This window comes from Cricetulus griseus, chromosome 7 (assembly GCF_003668045.3).
Source record: "Cricetulus griseus strain 17A/GY chromosome 7, alternate assembly CriGri-PICRH-1.0, whole genome shotgun sequence".
In the NCBI taxonomy this organism is placed as follows: domain Eukaryota; kingdom Metazoa; phylum Chordata; class Mammalia; order Rodentia; family Cricetidae; genus Cricetulus; species Cricetulus griseus.
Genome location: NC_048600.1, coordinates 102,209,580 through 102,235,135, shown reverse-complemented (window position 1 = coordinate 102,235,135; position 25,556 = coordinate 102,209,580). Strand labels below are relative to the sequence as shown.

The 25,556-nt window shown below is 44.7% G+C and overlaps 1 protein-coding gene and 1 pseudogene across 1 annotated transcript; one reads left to right on the top strand and one right to left on the bottom strand.

Annotated features, from left to right (window-relative positions):
• Window positions 1–277: 277 nt before the first annotated feature.
• Window positions 278–15,766, bottom strand: CUNH17orf67 (chromosome unknown C17orf67 homolog). The gene is made up of 3 exons (XM_027426116.1): window positions 15,712–15,766; window positions 14,750–14,850; window positions 278–394 (listed from the first exon to the last, which is right to left on the bottom strand). Exons 1-3 carry the CDS (start codon window positions 15,764–15,766, stop codon window positions 278–280), a joined length of 273 nt encoding a protein of 90 aa, XP_027281917.1.
• Window positions 1,728–1,835, top strand: LOC113834999 (annotated as a pseudogene).
• Window positions 15,767–25,556: the final 9,790 nt, after the last annotated feature.

Genomic DNA, 25,556 nt, shown 5'->3' with positions numbered 1-25,556 from the left:
GCCCTCTTCTGGCCTCTATAGGAACTGCATGCGTGTGGTACACAACTCCTTCCTGGATGGCAAGGTACCATTCCCACCAGATCTGGGACCTCTCGGTCACCAGTAGGCTCCCCTGCTTTCCTTCTTGCCTGGCTCCCTTGCCACCCCTTAAGCAACAAGCTTTTGACACCCTGGCCCCTAAGCACACTGCCCCCAAGAGCCTCCCCACCATGAGCATGCTTCCCACAGTCACCCTCTAACAGAAGGCCTGGGACACACCAAGCTGGCCCCGGGGCCTTTACACGGGGTGGACCAGGTTCCTGTCGCAGTGAGGCTTGCAGTGGGGATTCAGCCAGTGTTCCAGAAACTGCTCCTCAGCACGGTGCTCCAGGGCCAGCAGGTGGTGCACATACTCCTGAAGAGAAAAACCCACAGCAATGAGAGGCTCCTGGAACTCGCTATGTAGACCAGGCTAGCCTTGAGCTCAAAGAGATCAGCCTGCCTCTGCCCCTCGAGTACTAGGATCAAAATTGTGTGCCATACACCCAGTTTGTTCCTTCTTTTTAGCCTCAGTCTGTCACACAACCCAGTGGGAAGCCAGCCAGCAAGTGAGCCAGATGGTACAGCCTGCACGGTCAGCCTCCCTCTGAAAGAACCGTGGGTGTTATAACCATGAGACAGGAAACACTGCAAAGTGTATGTGTAACGAAACCACATAAATATTTTTAAGTAACTCTAAAACAGACCAGAAAAGTGGCATTTCACCTTGAGAGAGAATGAGCATATTCAGACATACTGTATTTGTGACAAGATTAAATCATTTTGATATGTATCTATACATACATGCATGCATACATACACAGAGAGAGAGAAAGAGAGGGAGGGAAGGTGGAAGGGAGAGAGAGAGAGAGAGAGATTTTCTTTTAAGACAGGGTTTCTCTGTGTAACAACTCTGGCTATCCTAGTACCCAATTTGCAGAACAGGTTGGCCTCGAACTCACAGAGATCTGCCTGCCTCTACCTCTTGAGTGCTGGGATTAAAGGCCTGTGCCACTATCACACAGCTCAAAAATGTCTTAAAAAACATAAACCTTCCTACAGCACTGAAAAAAGCCTTTAACAGAGGGCCCAGTTTGAACTCTAAGCTTTTATGTTTTGAGAATGTCCTCTAGGAACTCTATAACCAGTACCAAATACAATCATTAAAAATTTAAAAGGGGGGAGGGGCGTGTGAAGCTGGGAAATAGCTCAGTTAGTAAAGCACTTGTCAGTCATACAAGATTAGGACCTGAGTTCAGATCCCCAGCACCCACATTAAACAAAAAAAAAAAAAAAAATGGGCATAGTGATACATGCCTATAATTCCAGCACCTACCAGGCAGAAAGAAGGGTCCCAGGGCTAGCTGGGCAGCCAGTCTCTCAGAAGAAGTGGGCTCTGGAGACAGTGAGAGACCCTGTCTCCAAAAACAAAAAACAAAAAACAAAAAAACAAGATGGAGAGCAATTGAGGACCTCACTGGCTTCCATGTGCATGCGCACACAGCTGTACACCTGTGCAGGACAACACACATACACCATACATGTGTGCACATACAGAAAAGCCAGATATGGTGGCTATATAGCTGTAATCTCAGAACATGGCAGGATGAGACAGGAAGACTGCCAGACCTTCAAGGCCAACCCAGACAACATAATGAACTTCAGAACAGCCTGGGCTTAGTGTGAGACCCTGTCTCCAAAGAAAAGAAGTGTTATATGGAAAGAGGGGAGGTTAACATTCCCCTTGACGAGAGCCTAAAACATACATACAGGTAAAGCAAGCATCGCCACCTACTTAGTTGCATCTACTGCTTTTTGCAACTGGAAAAAATTACACTGAGTGAGCTAACTCAAGCTCAGAAAGACAAACACCACATGTTCTCTTTCATATGCAGATCCAAATTCTGGCCTCTGGGGCCACTGCTCTCACATGGTGCACATACGTACATGCAAGCAAAACACTCCTACACGTAAAATAAAAAATAAGCCTACAAAATAATATTTAAGTAGAGAGAGGGCTACATAAAGAGACGGTGTCTCAAAAACAAGCAAATCCTGGTCTCAAGTGATACTCTGTCTTAGCCTCCTGAATAGCTAGGATTATGGCTACCCAGCCCAGGTAGGTTTTATTCATTGGTTTGTTTTTTATGATGACAACCACAGTAACTGAGTGTGTGTCTTAATGCCTGGTGCACAGTAGGGCCTCATTATAGCTCACTGAAGAAATATATAAAGGAATACATGAAAAGATTGCTTTTTATCCTACTAAATCCTCCTTGGAAGGCCCCTCACCATCTGTGTCAATCGTCTTGCTGTAATAGCCAAATGTACATAAAAGCAAAAGTCAGTATCTATTTCACAGCAGCTGAAGTCATCACTAAAGAAAAGCCATCAAAATAGACACACACTGAGAACAAGAAAGAAGCCAGCACCGGTTTCCATGACACTTCAGTATTTATTTTAAATGTTGGGGAAATGAATATGCCACAAAGGCCTGAAAGCAGTCATTAGTCAAAGATGAAAAGCCAAACTACAAATCTGCTCAAAACCACAAATTCAACAATTGCATTGGCCGAGTCCGAAATGACCCAGCATTAATGATCATCTCAAATGTTCCTGGACTGGGAAAGAAGAGGGAGATGGAAAACAGGTTTTCATTTCTTTAGATTCTCTCCTCTGGGGGAGGAAGAAATTAAACAAAAACAAAAACCGGCATTTGTGTTCCGTGTCAAATGCCCATTGTAATGATTTAAGAGAATTGTTTCCCAGTAATTGGAATGGAAACCACACATAGACCCTCACTGGAGTGGTGTGATAATGGAACGTCCAGCAGAACCTGACCTGACCCGAGGATGACATAGCAAAAGCCTATCAAGGCATGAATGTTTTCCAAGATGTCACCACCCTTTCCTATGACATTTGGGCAGGATTATAGATCCATTGACATTTGGAAGAATTATTTTGCTCATTAGTAAAAGCAAGGTAATCACTTAGGCTAAAGAATGGCTCAGAAGTTAAGTGCCCTGGATCCCCGAAGGCTCCAGGCCCCAGGAAAGCCAATATGCCCTGAGTACAACTGAAAGACAGCTCAGTAGTTCTGAACCATCTTTGAGACCATGGGAAGAAAAGGCTAATGGAGTTCCTAGGACATTTGTCACAGGGCTAAACATGAAAGCATATCTACAAAGACTACTTAGCATAAAACTAGCATGATTTATCTGCGCCCAATAAGAACATGCCTGAAAGGAATGTAAGCCAAAATGGCCCAGCTTCCTAGAAAGGCAAATCTCCAGGGTACAGGAGTGCTTATGAACATGGTCACAGAAGACATCACGGAAGACTGAATGAATGTCATCTTTCTTAAAGAATTTGTATCATTCTCCCTGGCAAATGGCAAACAAATTCTTCCCTAAAATCTCCAAAGATTAAGAGAGGCTTAATGAGTTTAAATGAAACAATAGAAGAGATTTCCTTGAAATAAACTCCAGGTTCCACAGTGGAGTTCTATCCTTCTGAGCCCCCACACCCCCACCCACCCACCCCAGGAAGCATGGAGACGTAACTAGTATTTAGTAAATGACAATCATTGGTGTGGTGCTAGAGACGAGAAGTGAAACAAACTGTCCTTCTCCTCAAGCCATTTAGAACAGTCTAATAGGAGAGACATAAAAATATCAAAATTGGGGGCTGGAGAGATGGCTCAGCGGTGAAGAACACATACAGTCTGTGCAAAGGACCCAAGTTGGGTTCCCCGCACTCATATTGGGCAGCTCACAACTGCCTTAACTTGCTCTAGGGAATCTAGCTCCCTCTTCTGGACTCCTCAGGCACCTGCACACACAAGTATACATATCCACACACAAACCCACAAATGCATAATTAAAAATAAAAAAAGGTTTTTTTTGTTTGCTTGTTTTTTGTATTTCAAGACAGGGTTTCTCTGTGGCTTGGGAGGCTGTCCTGGAACTAACTCTTGTAGACCAGGATGGTCTTGAACTCACAGAGATCCTCCTGCCTCGGCCTCCCAAATGCTGGGACTAAAGGTGTGCACCACCACAGCCTGGCAAAAGAATATTTTTAAATAAATACACAAATGTAAACATTAAATATAAAGTTTACCTAAAACCACCTTTGAACCCCAGTGAGATAGCAGGGCTGAGAGTCAACCCATTATATCTCTCTGAGCCTTTTTCTAGAAATCCACATTGAGATGGTGTGTTTATGCAATGTATGACTTTGTTTTGCAGATGAGGAGGACAGTCTCTCTATCCACAGGAGATGTCTTCTCAGCCCCCCTAGGGAATGTCTGCAAAAGAAACTGGTGAACTGAATTTCCATATACTATGGTTTTTCCTACACACACAGGCCTATGATGAAGTTTAATTTGCCAGCTGGGTCAAGTAAACCAGTGACAATAATTAATTATAAAATAGAATAACCCAAATGTTAAGTGACAGAGATAGAGAGGTAACTCAATCAGTAAAGTGCTTGCCCCAACACAGGGTAGGGCCTGCCTCAGGGGAGGCTGGGTGGGTCTGTCTAGGGAGAAGGTTACTGAACTTATCCTTAATAATGACAAAGTAAAGTGCTTGCCTTGCAAGCATGAGATCTTGAGTTCAATCCCCAGAATCCTCATTAAAAACCCAAGCATAGGGGCTGGAGAGATGGCTCAGAGGTTAAGAGCACTGACTGCTCTTCCAGAGGTCCTGAGTTCAATTCCCAGCAACCACATGGTGGCTCACAACCATCCCTTATGAAATCTGGTGCCCTCTTCTGGTGTGCAGATATACATGGAAGCAGAATGTTGTATACATAATAAATAAATAAAATCTTAAAAAAAAAAACCCAAGCATAATGGTGTGCACTTGTAATCCCAGTGCTGGGGACACCAAGACAAGCAGATCTCTGAGCTCACTGGCCAGTCTGTCTATCCTACTTGGAGAGCTCCAGGCCCATGAGAGACCCTGTCTCAAGATACAAGGATGATAAGTCCTGAAAAATGATACTCAAGCTTAGCCTCTGGCCTCCATACACAAAAGCACACAGGTAAAAGTGCAAATGCACACACACACACACACAGAGAGAGAGAGAGAGAGAGAGAGAGAGAGAGAGAGAGAGAGAGAGAGAGAGAGAGAGAGAGTTCTCAACATAGCTTATTAGACTGTTCTTTCCCCTCTTCCTGTGAGAACATGAAATGATATAATTAATGCCTATGGGTCCAGATAGAGTGAGATGAAGGACAGAGGCTATACATGAGGCTTGCTAAAAGAGAAACTCAACAATTCTGCAATGGATCCAATGATGGACACAGGAATTTCTTAGTCACTATTGTTGCTATGAAGAGACTCCATGACCAAGGCTACTCTTATAAAAGAAAGCATTCGATTGGGGGCTCGCTTACTGTTTCAGAAGGTTAGTCCATTATCATCATAGTAGGAAAGGCATTGCACGAGAGCAGTAGCTAAGAGCTTTATATCCCGATCCCTAGGCAGCAGGCAGAGAGAGACACTAGGCCTGGTATGGGCTTGGGAAACATCAAAGCCCACCCCCAACAGGTCACACTTAATCCAAGGAGGCCACACCTCCTAATCCCTCCAAGCAGTTCATCATCTGGGGATGCAAATATATGAGTCTATGGGCAGGCAGTATTCTCCTTCAAACCACAACAGAGACTAAGTGATTGACAGGTGACTTGTAGAGAGTGTGGACACACTAGACTCCCCCACCCCAGGCAAGATGAAGCAAGCCAACGCAAGATCTCATCACCCTCCCCAGAAAGGTGAACACAATTTTAATTTTATGCATTGTTCCTTGCTAGAATTTCCCATTTAACATTTGTTGACTCAGGGAGGCCATGAGTCATAGAAGCTTAAGAAAGCAAAAGTGTAGATAAGGAAGTGTGAGCATACGGAAGGGCAGATAGGACAGAGAGAAACACTGTGATGTTCAGAAAGGAAAAGGAGGGTGCCAAGAAGAGCTAAGGGCCTCGCAGGCAGATGGAAACACTTGAGGGAAGGAGCTGAGGTTCCATTTGAATGAGAAGTTCTGGGTAATTGAAGTTCAGTTACCTTGGAAGGGTGGCAGGGAACCCAGGGATGGCTTGGGGCTAACATGTCCCCAGGCCAGAGTGCACTGCCTTTTTCCACAAGCAAAGAGGAGGCAGAAGGCTGTCTTAGTTAAGGTTACTACTGTCTGATGGAACACAGTGACCAAAAGCAACTTGGGGAGGAAAGGGATTATTTCACTAAATTCCTTATTACAGTTCATTATCAATCGCAGTGAGGGCAGGAACTCAAGCAGGGCAGGAACCTGGAGGCAGGAGCTGGTGCAGAGGCCATGGAGGAGTGCTGCTTACAGGCTTGCTCCTCGTGGCTTGCTCAGCCTGCTTTCTTATAGAACCCAGGACCACCAGCCCAGGGATGGCCCAACACACAATAGGCTGGGCTTTCCCCATCAATCACTAATTAAGAAAATGCCCTGCACACTTGCCTACAACCTGATCTTGTGGAGGTATTCCCCCAGTTGAGGCTCCCTCCTCTCTGATAACTCTAGTTTGTGTCAAGTTGGCATAAAACTAGCCATCACAAAGGCTTTATGGATTATTTACTGGGTTTTTTTTTTAAATAACTACCCACAGATATCACTGTCCTAAGCGCTCACACACATTCTCTCATTTCAGCCTCACAACGAACCTAACAGGTAGTTATTATTACCTCATTTCCTAGCTGTGAACAACGAGACTGGGGAGGCAGAGTGGGGGGGGGGGAGAGTTAAACAATTTGGCCAAGATATGGCAGTCAGTCAGTCCTGATCAGAGATGCAGACAAGCTATCACCCACTATGACCTACATGACCTTGTGGAAATCATACATAGGGTCATTAATTTTTTTAATGCTTGTTTAAATAGTACGCCCTCTAAATTCATGCCCACTTATACAAGGGTGAGCCTTTGATTTGTAAATCGGATCTTTATCAATGTAACAATTAAAGATGACATCATACGGGACTCAGGTGGGTCCTATTAAATGGCTGGTATCCTTTGAAGAGGGAAATGTGAGAGACTAGGACAATAGCTCAGGTAAACCCTTTCTCCCCTAAGGGTATTTCAGGGTATTTTAGCACGGCATCCAGAAACAGAACTAGAACATTCCCACACTGAAAGCGGGGAAGTGTAGACACACAGCATCGCCCAAGGAAGAAGGCCACGTGACAGCCGGCAGGTTAGAGCAAGGCAGTCATGGGTTAAGAAACGGTAAGGACCATCAGTCACCACTAGGAGGCAGTGGAGGGACAGGTAACAGACAGTTCTTTAGTGCTTCCACCAATGCTTGACTCAAACTCCAAACTCCTGAGTTGTAAGATAATAAAGTATTACTACTGTTCTAAACACCACAGTCCATTTTTGCAGCCCTAAGAAATGAAAACAAGTAAACCACATAAAGGATGGAGGCGACAGCAAAGTTTTGCTTCTTGTCACTCAGAAACATTATCCCTTTTGCACCAGACACACATATTCCCATGGTACCCATATAAATATGGGTAGGCCAACTTTGCCTTCAAAACTTCCTCTCCATTTCGAAAGTTGTACATGCAAATTTTCATTTAAAGTTTTACCAAGAGTACAGGAAAACGGACTACCAGGGCGTCTCTATAGAGGGGAAAGGCGCTTGCCATATTAAGTTTGGTAACCAGAGCCCAATCCCTGGAACCCACAGAAATGTGGAAAAGAGCCAGCTCCACAAAGTTGTCCTCTAACCTACCCATGAACATGTATCCACAGTCATTCATCATGCACACAAACAAAAATAATAATTTTTAAAGGAGTACAGGACGCTGGACATGGTGCTGTACACCTTTAATCCCAGTACTCTGAAAGCAAATACAAGTATATTTCTGAGTTTGAGACCAGTCTGATATGCTGAGTGAGTCCCAAGCCAGCCAGAGCTACATAGTAAGACCCTGGCAGAGAGAGAGAGAGAGACAGAGACGAAAACAGAGACAGAGAGGCAGAGAGAGAAAGAGGCAAGACAGAAAGAAAGGAGACCATTTATTTTGTTTTGTTTTGTTATTTTTTTTGTTTTTCCAGACAGGGCTTCTCTGTCCTGGAACTCGATTTGTAGACCAGGCTGGCCTCAAATTCACAGAGATCTACCTGCCTCTGCCTCCCAAGTGCTGGGATTAAAGGTGTGTGCCACCACCACCCGGCTGAAACTAGGTATTCTTAAACACACTGAGGGTAGGCACTGGTACAATTTGGCAGTACCTAGTATAGTTGAAAGTGCACAAAACTCTGAAAACTTTCATTTTGTTCACTGAACCTAAAAAAGATTCATGTGTATGAGAGGTTTTTATTTTATTATTATTTTATGTATATGAGTATTGACCTGCATTTTTGTTCATGCACCATGTACATACCTTGTGCCCTCAGAGGCCAGAAGATGTTGATGGAAGCCCTGGGAAACAGTTATAGACAGCAAAAGAGTGTTCTTAACCTCTGAGCCATCTCTCCAGCCCCAGGTATGAGGATTTTTATCATATATGGCTAATACCTAAAATGCCCTTGTTCAGAAAATAGGCAAGTAAGTTGTAATACAATTCTAATACGCATCATTTAATAATGACAAATTGGGTGGTGCGGTATTGCCACATGCCTTTAATCCCAGACAGGCAGATTTCTGTGAGTTTGAGGCCAGCCTGGTATACAGAGGGAGATCTAGAACAAGCTCCAAAATTACAGAGAGACCCTGTCTCAAATAACCAAAATAATAATAGCAACAATAGTCATAATGGCAAGTTGGAATACATTCCGTTGAAATGTGAAAACAACCACATTGCAGAAAAAGCATAAACAGGGCCCTGCTTAGCAGCCCTGCAGGCAAGAGAGCTAGAGGAGAAGAGCCCTTCACCTGACGTGGTGGAGACACAGTACAGAGGCCAGCAAGCCTTGAGCAGAGAGCAGGACAGTGAGATGATGGAGGCTAACCAGGCCTCTGGTGCCTGTGGATAAAAAGAACTAAAGACTGGAAACAGATGATGCAGTCGGCAGGCAGGAATACCAACGGGGTTACTGCTTACTCTACTCCTAGCTATCACAAGGACAGTGGAGGGTTAGAAGTGGCCAGGCTCTAGAATTGGGGTGGCGCCATGTTGCCCCAATGTGGAAGGCAAGAGCAGCAGCCATTGAGAGTGTAAAGTCAGGAATTCCTTTTGGAGCCATTAGATCAGAGAACCTTATTAAATATTCAAGCACAAATAGAGAGTTGACAGTTGAATTAACCAGTCCAGAGCTCCTGAAAGAGGTCAGGCAGGCGCAGAAGCGGGCAGCCATTGGTACAGAGGTAAGCCTCAAGTCACAGGACTAAAGGAACGGGGAGGGTAAGGGTCCCAGGGATGCTCTGACATTTAAGCAACTTTAAAGGCTGAGACTCGGGCCAAGGAAACCCAGCTGCTGGCCCAAGAAACAGGAGGAGGAGAAACGGGAGCTGCAGGAGATGAAGGCCCTAGAAGACCGACAAACTAGAGTGCCCAGAACCAAACCGAGAGGCCAAGTGTGCCCCCAAAAGAAGCAAACAGGGCTATAGCCCCTTTCCCAGGGGAATAGAAATGAAGCCACGCCCTTCTCCAGAGTAGCACTTCCCCCAGCCCAGGGGTTTCTGGGTCTTGCACAGACATGGCCCATGTTTAGCGGATGCCATATTTAGGCAGCCTGGGTTCTGCCAGTCCAATGAGCTCAGATGAAGCAAGCCTGAGCAGCTCTCTGGGGACCACACTGGGCAGCAAGAACTGAGGTCCATCCCTGAAGATGGAGGCACACATTCCCATGACTGCGGGGTTCTTCGGGAGCTTGGAATCTTTTTGTTTGTTTGTTTTTCGAGACAGAATTTCTCTGTGGCTCGGAATCATTTTTGTATTGGTTACTTTCACACCACTGCAACCTCAGTACCTGGCAGAAACAACACAGGAAAGGAAGCTTCAAGCTGGAGAGACAGCTCAGTGATTAGGAGGACTTACTGTTCTTCCAGAGGACCAGAGTTCAGTTCCCAGTATCCATGTCAGGTGGCTCTCAACCACCTGTTACTCCAGCTCCAAGGGAATCTGTTACCTCTGACCTCTTTGGGTACCTGCATTCACACGCACATAATCCCCACACAAATACATGACAATACAAACCATTGAAAATAAATAAGCCTGGCGGTAGTGGCGGCGGTGGCACACGCCTTTGATTCCAGCACTCAGGAGGCAGAGGCAGGTGGGTCTCTTTGAGTTCAAGGCCAGTCTGGTCTACAAAGAGAGTTTCAGGACAACCAGGGCTGTCTCAGGGAGAAAAAAAAAGGGCAAAAGTTAAAATGTACATATATATGTAAATTCCTTTTTGTTGTTTTCCTTTTGCCAGAGACAGGGTTGCTCTGTGTATCCCTGGCTGTCCTGGAACTAGCTCTACAAACCAGGCTATCCTTGAACTCAGAGATATACCTGACTCTGCATCCTGAGTGCTGGGATTAAAGGAATATGCCACCACCACCCAGCTATGCAATCTTTTTTTTTTATGACTTAGAAAAGATTTGTTTTGGCTCATGGTTTTAGAGAGTTTATTTGGTCCATTGTGGTGAGGAAGGCATAGCACAGATCTCAGTTCAAAGCAGCTGGAGTTTGTGACTGTTCACATCATGGTGAACCAAGGAACAGAGTGTAGGGCAAGAACCAAGGGCCAGGTACAACTTTCAAAGGTGTGCTCCTGCCAGGCATTGGTGGCGCACGCCTTTAATCCCAGCATTCAGGAGGCAGAGGTAGGAGGATCTCTGTGAGTGAGTTCGAGACCAGCCTGGTCTACAAGAGCTAGTTCCAGGACAGCCTCCAAAGCCACAGAGAAACCCTGTCTCGAAAAACAAAAAACCAAACAAACAAATCAAAGGTGTGCTCCTACTGAACCACTTCCCCAGCCAGGTCCCAGTGCCAGCTGAGGAATAAATACTCAAAACATGAGCCTCTGGGGACATCTCAGCTTCAAAGCACTTCCCACTCTACCTTCTCTTCCTATAGCCCCGTCTTCAGTTGTCTCCAAAAAAGGTTGGGTTCATTGGTTGGTCTTGGTCTCTGTGAGCTTGCTGAGACTTCATTAGACCTACAAGTCCTCTGACACAATGGAGTCACTATGACAACTCAGTAAAATCTACCTGTCTCCACATGGCATGTCCCTAATTGAATGCCAGCCTTTGGGGAACTCCCATCCCATTTCCAGGAAATCCAGACCCCACTCTTCAGAATCTCTGAAGACCTGGAGCCAAGTTAATTATAATAAATGACCGCCAGAGCCCGTTTCTCTAGCACAGCAGCTTCTAGATTCTAGGGGTGACTTTCCTCCCCTTCTGACAGCCATGATCACCCCACTGTGTACCAACTGCCAGTCATCATTCCTTCCAGAAAACCACTAACACAGATGGCTGTGTGTGTGCAGAGGATAAAACAACATGCATCAAAATCAACCGCAAACCCAACACCAAGTGTTCAGATACGTGTATCAGCCGTTTCCTAGAGCAGGGAGTTCCGGCAGAATGCCTTCCTTGGGCTTCACTCACGACCCTTCCTCTGGACCCCCTTTCTATCTCCCACAGACATTGGGCCTCACCAGCTTGCTTCCTGGCTGCCTCCTACATTTAAAGTCCCTCCCTGCTTCTTCCCCAGAGCCATCTATTTCCCTTCAGGTCACAACTTCCTCCATCAATGGTCCTGTTCCTCCTGCTCCCCCAATTTGACGCCAGTTTGACCATCACAAACACATTAGGTGTAGGAAATCCCATAGACAGGAACTGTTTCAAACAGTCAAGGCCCAGTGTGTACGGGCAGGGCTTATCTGAACCTGTTTCCAACAAGCTGGTAACTCTGCAGAAGCCAGTCTCAGCGATGCTTAAGCCAAGTGCCAAGATGACAAACACCACACAACAGATCTTCATGAGGAGAGACTGCAGTGTTTTCATTTTGAATTAACACTTCCCCAAAGCACCACCCCTCACCCTTGTCCACGGCTTCTCCATTCTCTGAGCCAGTTTTCTTTCATCCAGTCACTTAGTGAGAAACAAAATAAAACCATCCCCCTAGCCAACATCTCAGTTAGTTACATTGGCAGTAAGCATGTGGGGCTCTAGGCTTAGTTACCAGGGGTACATGCCTTCCCCAAAAAGCTGTCAACAGTACTCATTTGTCAAAATCCACCAGTCCATCTCCTGGGAACCATAACAAGGAGATAGATAACATGTCAACAATGTTTCCCATATAGCAGGGTTTGAAGGCCCCATCTAAGAGGCTTTGTGCCCTGAACCTCTAAATGGTTCCTGAGAAGCAGGCCTAATTAGACCAGTGCCCTGCTTAAAATCCCTGGATGGTTCCACAGTGTGTATATACAGCACAAAACCCAACCATATTGCAATGATGTCCAGGGGATGTCCTACCTGACCCTGAGACAGCCTTCCATTGGCATCATTCCAAATAGCCCAGGGGCTCAAGTCAAGGCCCAAAGATGAACATGGAAGAAGGATTTCAGATAGTCTGACACATAATATTTCGCAAAACCTTTTTCAAAACACACAAGTGTAGGCCAGACTTGGTGACACACACCTTTAAGTCCAGCACTCAGGAGGCAGAGGCAAGTGGATCTCTGTGAGTTCAAGGCTAACCTGATCTACATAGTGAGTAGTGAGTTCCAGGATAGCCAACCCTGCCTGAGAGAGAGAGAGAGAGAGAGAGAGAGAGAGAGAGAGAGAGAAGGAAGCATGGCTCTTCAAGAGCCAAAGGTCCTTAGATGATGTCCACCCCTCTCTGAAGCTCCTGACCCTGCCTGCCTGGCCAAAGATGGGACCTCACTGACATCCCAAGACATGCTGGCAAGCACAGGGCCACCATGCTTTGCATACAGATCCAGCTGTGCATGTTCTCAGGGTTGGCGATGGCCGCAAGCCAGGAACAGGCACAGTATCAGCAAACTAGTACACTCAGAAGTTTGTGAGCTGGGAGAGGACCATACAAGGCAGAGTTCAGAGCCAAGTGCAGCACATTCGAAAGAGACAGGAAACTGAGCTTCAACGGTCCAAACACCTGCAGATGGCCCTTTGGCAAGGGCCAAGGCCGTTGCCCCACAGAGCTCAATACGGCCAGGTGCAGGCACAATCAGATAAAACCTCAAAGACCGGCATAAGCTGAATGACAGATGTTTGCCCTGCTTATGCAAGGCCCTAAATTCAATCTCTGTGCAGGGAAGAAAGCTGAGTGCAATAATGAACAGTAATGTCAGGAAACTTCCCACACACACAGTTAGAAAGTAAACAGAGATTCCAGCTAGCTGGAGGACTCATCAGGTAAAAGGGCTTGCTGCCAACCCTGACAACCTGAGTTCAGTCCCTGGGTCCCACACAATACAAGGAGAGAACCAACTCCCCCAAGAGAACCAACTCCTCCACAAAGAACCAGATACTCCACATGCATGTACACACCACTAAATAATTAAATGGAAAGCAAAGAAAGAATGAGAGAAGAAACAAAGTAAATTGAAAGATTCAGTCTAGTCTGACCTGAGTCATCAGCAAAAACATCATTTGTTTCTTCCTTTTTTCTATGCCGGGAATCTAATCTTAGGGCCTTGTGTATTCCAGGTGAGCATTCTACCACTGAGCTACATTCCCGGCCCAATAAACATCTTTTAAATATCAAATTATGCACATCGAGGCACAGGAAGTGTGCTGTGAGATTGTGTCTCCTAGAAATGTCAGAGAGACTGCATCCATGAATTATTATCAACACGGCTGCCTAACCAAGACTTGGACAAGTATAACATCATTGGACATGCTAGCATGGAAGAGGGAAAGCTTGCAAAGCTTCAACCCTAGACAAAGGACTGTGGTCAACTGGGGAGTTCTGAGAGGGAGAGAAATGGTCTTTCCTAGGAAAAAGCACCCCAGTTAGTTATCTAGTGCCAAGTTGTCAACCCTGAGATCATATACATGCAGGGAGCATTATACCGACTGAGCAGGTAGTGTAACAACAATTAAAGAAAAGGAGGTGATGAACTTGAGAGGAGTTGGTGAGTGGAAAAGGAAAAGAGGAATGTGTAATTATATTATGATTTCAAAAAATATTTTTAAAATGTTATTTAAAAAAAAAAAAAGAAAGCTAATCCCCAGCTTGCTTTTTCTTTTTAAATGCAACCAAGGACCCAATCCATAGAATGGTGCTGTCTACATTTAGGTTGGATCTTCCATCTTGAAACTCTGAGACATATCCAGAGGCTTGTCCTAGAACTGAGTCTAGACCCTGTTGTGCTAACAATCAGTATTAGCTATCACAGGTGCCCTGGTTCACAAAGACTAGGCAAGTGGAAACCATAACCCACAGGGCAGAGCTGAGGACAAAGGCCATAATCAGAGGCAGCTGTTACCAAGATTCTATCCAAGGATGCTAGTGCCTGGGGTCCAAGAGGCAGACAGGGGGTTGGCATCAGGCAAAAGGAGCAGCTGCTGAGCAAGCAGAGCAGAGCAGGGAGATGCCGGAATACACACAGCACATCCGTAGACCCGGCTATTTCTGTTTAGGTGAGTGGAGCCAGTGTCTCCAGGAGTGACGATCACACGTCTTACTCTTGTGTCTGTAATAGATCCCCCGTCTCACAACCCACCCAGTGACCAGAATGGATGCCCATTCAGAAATCAGTGTGTGCTATAAAATTGCCCCGCCAAGCGCTCACCCGAATGGGCTCGTCCGGGAATCCGGGTTTGCTGGGTCTGTCCTGTCGCCGGGACCTCAGGAGCTGTTTGGCTTGCTTTTCTGTCAGAATTGGGGAGGCTTCTGGAAAGAATCAGGAAGAGACTTGAGAGATCCCCAGGCCCAGGATTCCACACTCCGTCTCAGCGCTCCAAGAGGATTTGCAAGTTCAGTCTTGGTTAAAACACTGAGGAATCTGTCCCAAAGGTGCGGCATCTCTGAGGACTTGGGGATTTTAAATTGTTTATACTATGGTTAACTCAGAGCAAAAGCTTCAGGATTTGAATCTACTTATTTCCTGCAATGGCCGTTCATTTAAGTGGACCTTTATGTAATGTATGGAGGGTTTTGTTTGTTTGTTTTTGTTTTAAGGCAAGGTCTTTTGGCTGGCTGGCCTTAAACTCAACGTCTAGTTGGGATGACCTTGAACTTCTGATCCTCTAAGTGCTGGAATTACAGTTGTTTGCCACCATGTCCAGCTAACATGGTCCTGGAACTAAACGCAGGGCTTCTTCACACAAAACTAAGCAAGCACTCTGCCAACTGAGCTCTCTCCAGTCCTGAATATGGTTTCAAAAAATATATTTTTTCCATCCTATTGTCTGTGTTAAATTCAGTCTTCACACTTCCCACTCCGAAGTTATGATCACAAAATTGTTAATGGTGGGGGAGGCTCATTGAAACATTAAAAGATATTAGCATAATTAAAGTAATCGGATATGAACTTTAAAAGAAGATGTCATTGAAGGCTCGTCAGCATTTTTTGAAAATAGTACTCTAACACATCCTAAGACTTTTCAAAGAAAGTAATTTAACTCCCTTTTAAATAACAGAAATTCTAGAAGCTTGCTCTTACAAAAAGAAAGTGTATGGAAATATCAATATACACTACGTATGACCACGTCAGTTCAAAAGTAAGCCATGTCCTTGGGGGAGAGAACCTACCTGAGGAGAAGACCAGCAGAGTGAGAGCAAGGACCAACACAAACAGCTTCTCCATGATGCCAGGCTCCTCTACCCTGACTGAACGCTCCGGACCCTACTTGAAAGAGGCCCTGTCAGTCACAATACCGTGTAGGCTTTCACTAACAGGGTTTGCCACGTGATACTAAGCGTATCTGACTCTGAGTTTGTAATAATGACTGTTAAACTATTTCCCTCCAAATTCCTGGTGACTTTTCATCCTGAGACAGGAAACGATCACTCTGTAATGTGCCCTCCTGAGTATGGTTTTGAGAATATCCATTTCATGTAAACAGGTCTATCTAGCACATTCTGTAACATTTCTGAGTATTTCTGTAAAGCCTTGGCTTATTTTCTGTTCCACTGGGTAGCACCCATTCCTTTCCTGACATCTGGTTATTTTGTGTGTATGGGTGTGTGTGTAGATGGGTGTTCACAAGGCTCTGCGCAAGTATGGCAGTCAGGGGCCAACTTGAAGGAGTCAGTCCTCGCCTTCCACTGTATAGGTCCTGAGGATTGAACTCAGGTTGTCAAAGGTTGTCAGGCTTGGCAGCCTTTACCCACATATCTCACCAGCCACAATCGTCTCTTACATTTGCATGTTTCATTAATGGATTAGGTAGGTAAGCAAGGAGCATGATGAAGAGAGTAAAAAGATTTTCCCCCTGGCTTTGGAGCCAGAAAGACCACACCTATCTCTCTCTCTCTCTCTCTCTCTCTCTCTCTCTCTCTCTCTCTCTCTCTCTCTCTCCTTTAGGTAAGTTGATAAGTCATTTAACTTCTTCTCTTCTTGGAAAAGGAACCAGCATACCCAGTCTTGTGGGTGTGGCAAAGCACTGGGGAGAAGCATGAACACATAGTAGCTGTGACCACTCACTATCAGCCATCTCTTTCATAAAACTGAGGAAACTGAGATCCAGAGATGGGAAACCAAGTCCAAGTTCACACATACATACTGGGGAGAATCTAAATCCATCTCTATACTTACCCTGTGTGTTCTCATTATGCTCCAAGTCAAAGCTTAGATGCCTACTGTCCATAGGCCCCTGTGTTAAAGACGTGACCTCTAAAATGCCAGACTTGGGGGAACAACCTTTAAGATATCAAATCTAGCCTGGATATAATAAATAGTACATGACCTTAATCCCAGCACTCTGGAAATAGAGGCAGGCAGATCTCTGTGAGTTCGAGGCCAGCCTGATCTACATAGAGAGTTTCAGGCCAGCCAGGGTTGTGTAGATGGATTCTGTCTCAAAAAAAAAAAAAAAAAAATGCTGGGCAGTGGTGGCACACACCCTTAATCCCAGCACTCTAGAAGCAGAGACAGATGGATCTCTGTGAGTTCAAGGCCAGTCTGGTCTACACAGTGAGTTCCAGGACATCCAGTGCTACACAGAGAAACCTTCTCTTGAAAACAACAACAGGTGGATCTCTGTGAGTTCCAGACGAGCCTGGTCTACAAGAGCTAGTTCTAGGACAACCTCCAAAGCCAATCAGATTGATTTGTTCCTTCTGTGGTCAGGAACAGCTACAATGTTTCTAAAGAACTAAAGATACATAACTACTATTTCTATGGTTTAGGGCAGAGGTGGCTCAGCTATCACAAGGCTCTCAGCTCCCCTAGGGCTTGGGAACCTGAACTTTGTTTCACTGTGCAGGTAAAATGGAGTCTGGAGTCAAAATGACAGCTCTTAGGACAAGATGCTTTTGCCTCTTCCCTACAAGAGGAAGTTCAGTGCAACCCTGAATCTCATGACCCTGTCTCAACTTTTTCCAGAGGAGGAGGAGATTCCAACATGCTGCTGAAGTTCTCTGAGACTCATCAGTATTACATGAAGAAATCATTAGATACATAACGTGTTATAGCTAAAAGTGATATGGTTTTTCTTGGTACAAAGCTCTCCATTCAGAATAATGACCTGCTGTCCTGTGGTCACTTTGCCAGCTCCAAAGAAAACAGAACCTGACCCAAAGTTGTCAGAGTTTATGCTAATGCTGGGTAACTGATATTAAACTGAAATGCCCTCAAAAAGAAAAAGAAGAAGAAAAATAAACAAAATTTTAAAACTGAAATATCCTGGCCACTGGCTTGGTATTTCTAGCAGACTGCAAACAGGGAAAGAAATCATGCATTGTCAGTAGAAGGCGCCTCATATGTTCCTCTCCCTCCCCCACCCATCTTTGAAATAGGATCTCACAATGTAACACTGGCTGTCCAGGAACTCACTCTGTAGACCAGGCTGGCCTCGAACTCACAGAGATCCACCTGTCTCTGCTCCCTGCATGCTGGGATTAAAGGTATGAGACATCACTTCCAGTTGCCCACTCATTTCTCAAAACAATGGATTTAGTTTTAGGAGCTCTGCTGCTGCTGCTAGCCACCTTCTGTTTTATATAGTTCTCAAGAACCTGGGAGATGGCTGTGGTTAGGAGCCCTGTACCAGACTTTTTCTTTTGGGTCACCAACCAGCTCCCAAATCAGGACATGGAGACTTCTTATTAATTATGAATGCTTGGCCTTAGACTATGTTCATTTCTGGCTAGCTTTTATTTCTTTAACTTAAATTAACCTGTTTCTCTTCATCTACTTTTTGCCTCTGGACTTTTTACGTTTCTTTCTGTATTTCTTACTTTCCTGCTTCCTCCAGTGTCTGACTGGCTGGCAGGCTGCCTGGCTTCTGGCCCCAGATGTGTCCCTCTCTTTCCCCCTCATTCTCTTTTCTTCTCTCTCATTCTCTTCTATTTATTCCCTCTGCCCATCAGCCCTGCCTAACCCTCTGCTTCCTAGCTATTGGCCGTTCAGTTTTTTAGTAGACCAATCAAAGTAAAACAGCAATACATCTTTACATAGTTACACAAAGGCAGCATAAACAAATGTAATGTATCTTTACATCATTAACAAAGGCAGCATAAGCAATTGTAACATATCTTTGCCCAATTAAAATAATATTCCTTGACTGCTCTTCCAGAGAATCATGGTTTGGCTCCCTGAACCCACGGGGTGACTCCCAACCATATCTGTAACTCCAGTTCCAGAGGAGATGATAGTCCTTTTGGGCACTGCACAGACTTGGTACACAGATATACACACAAACAAAACACCCACACACAAAATAAATAAATCAAAACAAGTTTCCAAAAAAGAACTAAGGAATTTCAGAGTATTATTTTAGGAATATGTATATTTGTCACATTAAGCATTTTGAGGTTGTTTTTTGTTTTCTTTTGGGGGGGTTAGACTGGCAAAATGGATACTAAACCTGACAACCTAAATTCAATCCCCAGGATGTGCAGGGTGAAAAAACTGAAATCCTGAAATCCACACAAGTGAGATATATCTGTATACATAGACACACAAGTAAGTAAATAAATAAAATATTTAGGCATCTTTGTTTTTGCACATACTCATTTTTTTATGTTTTCTGCTTTTTGTGGTTGAGTACAACACTGTTGTTTTGTTATATCAAGTAAACTTCTTCCATCAATTAGAAAAAAACTATACCTAGCTAGAAATTTCTAAAATGTTCAGTATATATTCATTTTGAAAGCATTTTCTCTAATCTAGTAACTCTTGTCTAATAAAAAACAGTGGTGGCAGCCGGGCATTGGTGGTGAACACCTTTAATCCCAGCACTAGGGAGGCAGAGGAATCTCTGTGAGTTCGAGACCAGCCTGGTCTACAACAGCTAGTTCCAGGACTGCTTCCAAAGCCACAGAGAAACCCTGTCTCAAAAAAACTAAAAAATAAAATAAAATAAAAATAAAAATAAATAAAAGAAAACATTAAACTACCACGGGGCTAGAGAGATGGCTCAGAGGTTAAGAGCACTGACTGCTCTTCCATAGGTCCTGAGTTCAGTTCCCAGCAACCACATGGTGGCTCACAACCATCTGTTATGAAATCTGGTGCCCTCTTCTAGTGGAAGCAGAATGTTGTATACATAATAAGTAAATATTAAAAAAAAAACCAGTGGTGGCATACACCTTTAATCCCAGCACTCAGGATTAAAGTTCAAGGCCAGCCTGGTCTACAGATTGAGTTGCAGGACAGCCAGGGCTACACAGAGAAACCCTATATCTAGGGGGAATAAAATACAAAAACCATAATACAAACCAGGCATAGGCACACAGCTGTAATCCCAGCACACAGGAGACTGGGGAAGGAGTCATGATTTCCAGTGGACTTTAGATACATTGTAGGACCCCCATTCAAACAAACACACAAAACAGATACAACAGAAGGAAACTTTCTGGCTGAGGATGTGGCTCAAGTGTCAGATCCTTGCCTAGCACAGGCATGCAGCCTTGGGTTTGAGACCCAGCAGCTCATTCTTAACTGAGTATGGTGACACAAGCCTAAAATCACAGCACTCAGTAAGGGAGGCAGGGGGGTCAGAATCTCAGGCCACCCTCAGCTACAAAGTCACATGCCTTTAATTCCAGCACTCTGGTGGCAAAGGCAAGAGGCTAGTGGATCTCTTTAAGTCTGATGCCAGCCTGGTCTATGGAGTGACTTCCAGAGATAGGTAGAGAGACCCTGTCTTAAAAAAAAAAAAAAAACAAAAACAAAAAAAAAAAAAAAAAAAAAAAAAAACAATTTAATCCCAGCACTCGGGAGGCAGAGGCAGGCGGATCTCTGTGAGTTTGAGGCCAGCCTGGTCTCCAGAGCGAGTGCCAGGATAGGCTCTAAAGCTACACAGAGAAACCCTGTCTCGAAAAACCAAAAACCAAACAAACAAACAAACAAACAAACAAAATAAAACAAAAACAAAAAAGAAAAGTAAATATAAACCAGCCATTCCTGGGCTATTTCTCGCTGTCTAGTGTTGCTGAATCAAGCCTTCAGCCTGATACAGAGTTTACACTTTAATATTTCAAGTGCTCCACGCTGCATATGGCTAATGGCTCCTGAGATAGACATCAGGTGTCTACAGTCATCCATCTCTCTTGCTGCTATCCCATTCACAGCTCCTGTCCTAGGGCGGCAGTCAGCTGATCTCCCATCATCCCTGCTGCCCAAGTCAACCCATCCTCCATGCAGCCCACCAATTATCTCCATCAAATAGAGCCTCACCCAAGTAAGGGGCATACAGCTATGGAAGGCAGAGGCAGACGGATGTCTGTGAGCTCCAGGCCAACCTGGTCTATATAGTGAGACTCTGCCTAAAACCATTTTTTCTTAAGTTTGAAAAAATGCAATTAGATTCTCCACTACCTTCTCAATAGACTCAAAACAAGCAGGGTCCTTATCGTGTGCTAACACCCTGTGCTATATGCATATAGCTCTTTCCAACCCAGTTCCCCCCCCATTCACTCACCTTCAACTAAACCAGTTCTTTCCTACCTCAGCACCTTTGCATGTGTCCCTTTCCTGACACCTCCTTCTCATCCTTAAGGTGTCAACTTGACTTCTCCCATCTGGGTAATCCTGGCCTTCTTAGCCTTCCCAATAAAATTCCCCTGCCTCAGAGCTGGAGAGATGGCTCAGAGGTTAAGAGCACTGGCTGCTCTTCCAGAGGTCCTGAGTTCAATTCCCAGCAACCATATGGTGGCTCACAGCCATCCGTTATGAGATCTGGTGCCCTCTTCTGATCTGACAACATCTATGGAAGCAGAATGTTGTATACATAATAAATAAAATCTTAAAAAAAAAAAAAGGCGTGCGCCACCAACGCCCGGCTTTCTTTAAAAAAAAAAAAAATTCCCCTGCCTCCCACACCCATTGCTGTCATATAATTTATTAATTTAGTTATTTGCCTTCTTAAGGCTGTCTCCTCCACCAGGCTGTAAACTCTAAGTTAGTGTGTATTCATGCCCTAATGGACTGGAGAGGTGACAATGTTGAGTCAGAGCCTGTATCACACTCTGGAACGCTCAGGTGGAAAGCACCTGGCAGGTGTGGCGCTAGGTGAGCTAAGAAAAAAAGAAAAAACTCAGAAGAGCCCACTCAGGGTTCAGTTTTGCCTCTCAGAAGAGGGTGCAATTCCCAGTATACCCACAAGGTGGCAGAATAGAGATTTAACAACCACCACCACCACCACCACCACCACCACCACCACCTAAAACCACAGGGAAGCAATGAAGCCACTAAACTTTCCTATTCTGGAAGCAGTCAGGCTCCCAGAGAATCACTGATCATAGGAAGTGGTGGCGCTTCAGTGCCTAAGATTATTTCTCTACGACTTAATGTACTACTCGAAGTCTTTTTTTATTTTTTATTTTTTCATTCCTGGGGTTCAAACCCAAGGCCTTTAGCATGGTAGAGAAGTGATCCACCTCTGAGGCCCACCACAGCTCCATACTCGAAGGACTTCATCAGACTCCGAGGGCTGGGAGAGCTCAATTACTGATCTGACAACATCTATGAACATAAGAAAGTGCCACCCAGCCGGGAGTTGGTGGCGCACGCCTTTAATCCCAGCACTCGAGAGGCAGAGGCAAGTGGATCTCTGTGAGTTCGAGACCAGCCTGGTCTACAAGAGCTAGTTCCAGGACAGCCTCCAAAAGCCACAGAGAAACCCTGTCTCGAAAAAGCAAAAAAAGAAAAAAGAAAGAAAGAAAGAAAGAAAGAAAGAAAGAAAGAAAGAAAGTGCCACCCAGGCTTGTGGGGGCACACCTGTAATCCCAACACTCACAAGGCTAAGGCAGGAGGAGTGTGAATTATGGACCAGCTGAAAGCAAGATCCTGACTCTACATACATACATACATACATACATACATACATACATACATACATACATAGCTACCACCCACCATCCATCCTTTCATGGCATTCATATAACTAATGTTTTCACTGGGGTTCCCATTTTCTTGTGGAAGTGATTCTAAAAGAACAGAGATATTCAAGGATCTTGATAAAGCCAACACTATAGAGTTCTCTGCATCCTCCCACTACATGATGAGGATTTATTTATTTATTTATTTATTTATTTATTTATTTATTTATTGTGTATGCAACATTCTGCTTCCATGTATAGCTGCACACCAGAAGAGGGCACCAGATCTCATAACGGATGGTTGTGAGCCACCTATGGTTGCTAGGAACGGAACTCAGAACCTCTGGAAGAGCAGTCAGTGATCTTAACCTCTGAGCCATCTCTCCAGCCCCTACATGATGTTTTAACAGCAAAAAAAGAATTAAAATTCCAGGAACTGAAATACTTTTTGACACACAGAAAATCTATTTGGGTTTTTTGTTTCTGTTTTGTTCTAGTACAGAAAGATACTGAATCAATCCCAACCAAAGAACTAACATGTGTCCACATTGTATAGGTCCAGAGTGAACCTCATAAATTCTTCTTGTTTGTTTGTTTTCTTTGTGTAGCCTTGGCTGTCCTGGAACTCCCTCTAAACACCAGGCTGGCCTCAAACTCACAGAGACCCGCCTGCCTTTGCTTCCTGAGTGCTGGGGTTAAAGGCATGTGCCATCACTTCCTGGCTAGGAATATATTTTTTAAAACCATATTCATGACTTCGGCTGTAGCTTGGTTAGCAGAGTGCTTGCCTAGGATGTGTGAAGAAGCCCTGAGTTTAGTCCCAGGACCATGTTAGCTGGACATGGTGGCAAACAACTGTAATTCCAGCACTTGGGAAGATCAGAAGTTCAAGGTCATCCCAACCAGACATTAAGTTCAAGGCCAGCCAGCCAAAAGAGTTTCCTTCACGTTCTGGTCTTTATTGGACAGGAGTTACTACATCAGATAAAATGCTTTCAAAATGAATGTATACTGAACATCAGAAATTTCTAGCTGGATATAGATTTTTTTCTAATTGATGGAAGAAGTTTATTTGATATAACAAAACAACAGTGTTCTATCCAATCACAAAGAGCAGCATTCCTTGGTGTCACATGGCATGATGTATGTTTGTGTTTAAAACTGAGTTTGCGGGCTGGAGAGATGGCTCAGAGGTTAAGAGCACTGACTGCTCTTCCAGAGGTCCTGAGTTCAATTCCCAGCAACCACATGGTGGGTAACAACCATCTGTTATGAGATCTGGTGCTCTCTTCTGTTGTGCAGATATACACAGAAGCAGAATGTTGTATACATAATAAATAAATAAAATCTTTATAAAAAAAAAAACTGATTTTGCAGGCCGGGCGGTGGTGACACCTGCCTTTAATCCCAGCACTTGGGAGGCAGAGGCAGGTGGATCTCTGTAAGTTCAAGGCCAGCCTGTTCTACAGAGGGAGTTCCAGCTACAGAGAAACCCTGTTTCAAAAAACAAACAAACAAAAAACTGAGTTTGCAGTGAAGTCCAACCCTTGAAGCACGAGGAAGCGCAGACAGGGAGGCCTTGAATTAATTATACATTTGGTTCTGGATTTGGTTTTGGTTGTTGTGCATTCAGAAACCTTTACTACCACCAAATATTCCACTGACAAGGTAAGGTCTGGATTAGGTGACTCTGGGCAATGGGACAACAGCAGATGTGACACAAACGGGGCATGCCATGTATTTGAGAAGTTAGCGATTCAAAGCAATCTAACTGGGTCAGTCAACCTGCCCAAACCTGACAAGCCTGGCTGTATATTTAAGTTATTAATAAGGCCTTGTTTTGAATGGCCATTCAAAAACAAATGAACGCCTCTGTATAGGCAGGGTGGCTGCAACTGCAGGCTTTGGAATTGTCACCCATCTGGGATAATTAGATGTATTGTCTGCTTATAATCTCAGCAGTTAGGAAATGGAGGCAGAAGATTCGCAAGTTTGAGGCCAGCTGGGGGGTACATTAGCTGTTATCTTGTCTCCAACACACACACACACACACACACACACACACCGTGGGGAGGTGGTTTTGGATACACACCCATCCCTTATCGGACACAGGATTGAAAGTCTTATGCCAAATCAGGAGGGATGGTACATGCTGTGTTTGTAATTCTAGCACAAGGGAGGAGGAAACAGGAAGATCAAGAGGTAGAAGTCACCTTGGCTGCATAGGAATCTCAAAGCCATCATGGACAACATGAGACCCTGTCTTTAAAAACAGAAACGGGGAGAAATGAGTCTGTGAAATGGTTTCAGAGGACCAAAGATGCCTAGTTAGTCACGCATATCGGGATACAGACCATTCTGCATTGTCTATTAGGAGAAACTGTGGCCCCTTTTAACGTGAGATTGCTTGCCCCACTCACACATCCACCTTGGCTTCCCTTTGCTTCCCTCAGGACTTTGCACAAGCTTGCCCTTCCCTTCCTGTTTGGAGCTGCAAAACAATGGTGAGATGCTTTGGCCTTAGACAGAGGCCTTCCGGTCTACTGAGTGCTTCCACAAATGGACTTTAATTTCTCTTCTGGGTCCAGGGATGTTGGTCTCAATTTGTGTCTGCCCAGCAGGTGAGGACAGCCAAGGTCAGACACTGTTCTGGTGGCCAGAGCCAGCCTACTGTCCAACCTAAACAGGAAGGAGAGGCACACGGGCAGAGGGGCAGGAATGCAAGATGCTGACAGGAGAGGACAGTCACGTGTGGGTGCACCGTGAGGGCTACAGTCCCATCCCGTAGCGTTCAGGAATGGTGCCCGGCCTGGGACTGGAAAACACAATATTTATTCTGGGAAAAATACTGCCCTTATCTCAGTCAGGACAACAAAACTTCCAAGACCAGAGGCCCCCGGCAGTGCTTCTCCAGCCTCTGGGAAGTTCTGATGCAGAAGACAAAAAAAAAAAGAGGAAAATAGAAAAAGAACCAGAATCGGGTATGCTGTAATCTCATCGGTCAAGAGGCTGAGACAATAGAATTGAGAGTTTAAGGCTAACCTGAGCTTCACCGAAATAGACTATCTCCAAATGGATTAACGAATCAACAAACCTTAAGGGGCAACCAG

Excerpts from the sequence above, each read along its gene's own strand:
- CUNH17orf67 (XM_027426116.1), bottom strand. The coding sequence starts at position 15,766 with ATGGAGAAGCTGTTTGTGTTGGTCCTTGCTCTCACTCTGCTGGTCTTC. Across the intron at positions 14,851-15,711 it reads TCTGCTGGTCTTCTCCTCAG|AAGCCTCCCCAATTCTGACA; the intron begins GTAGGTTCTCTC and ends GATTCTTTCCAG. Across the intron at positions 395-14,749 it reads TCCCGGACGAGCCCATTCGG|GAGTATGTGCACCACCTGCT; the intron begins GTGAGCGCTTGG and ends TTTTCTCTTCAG.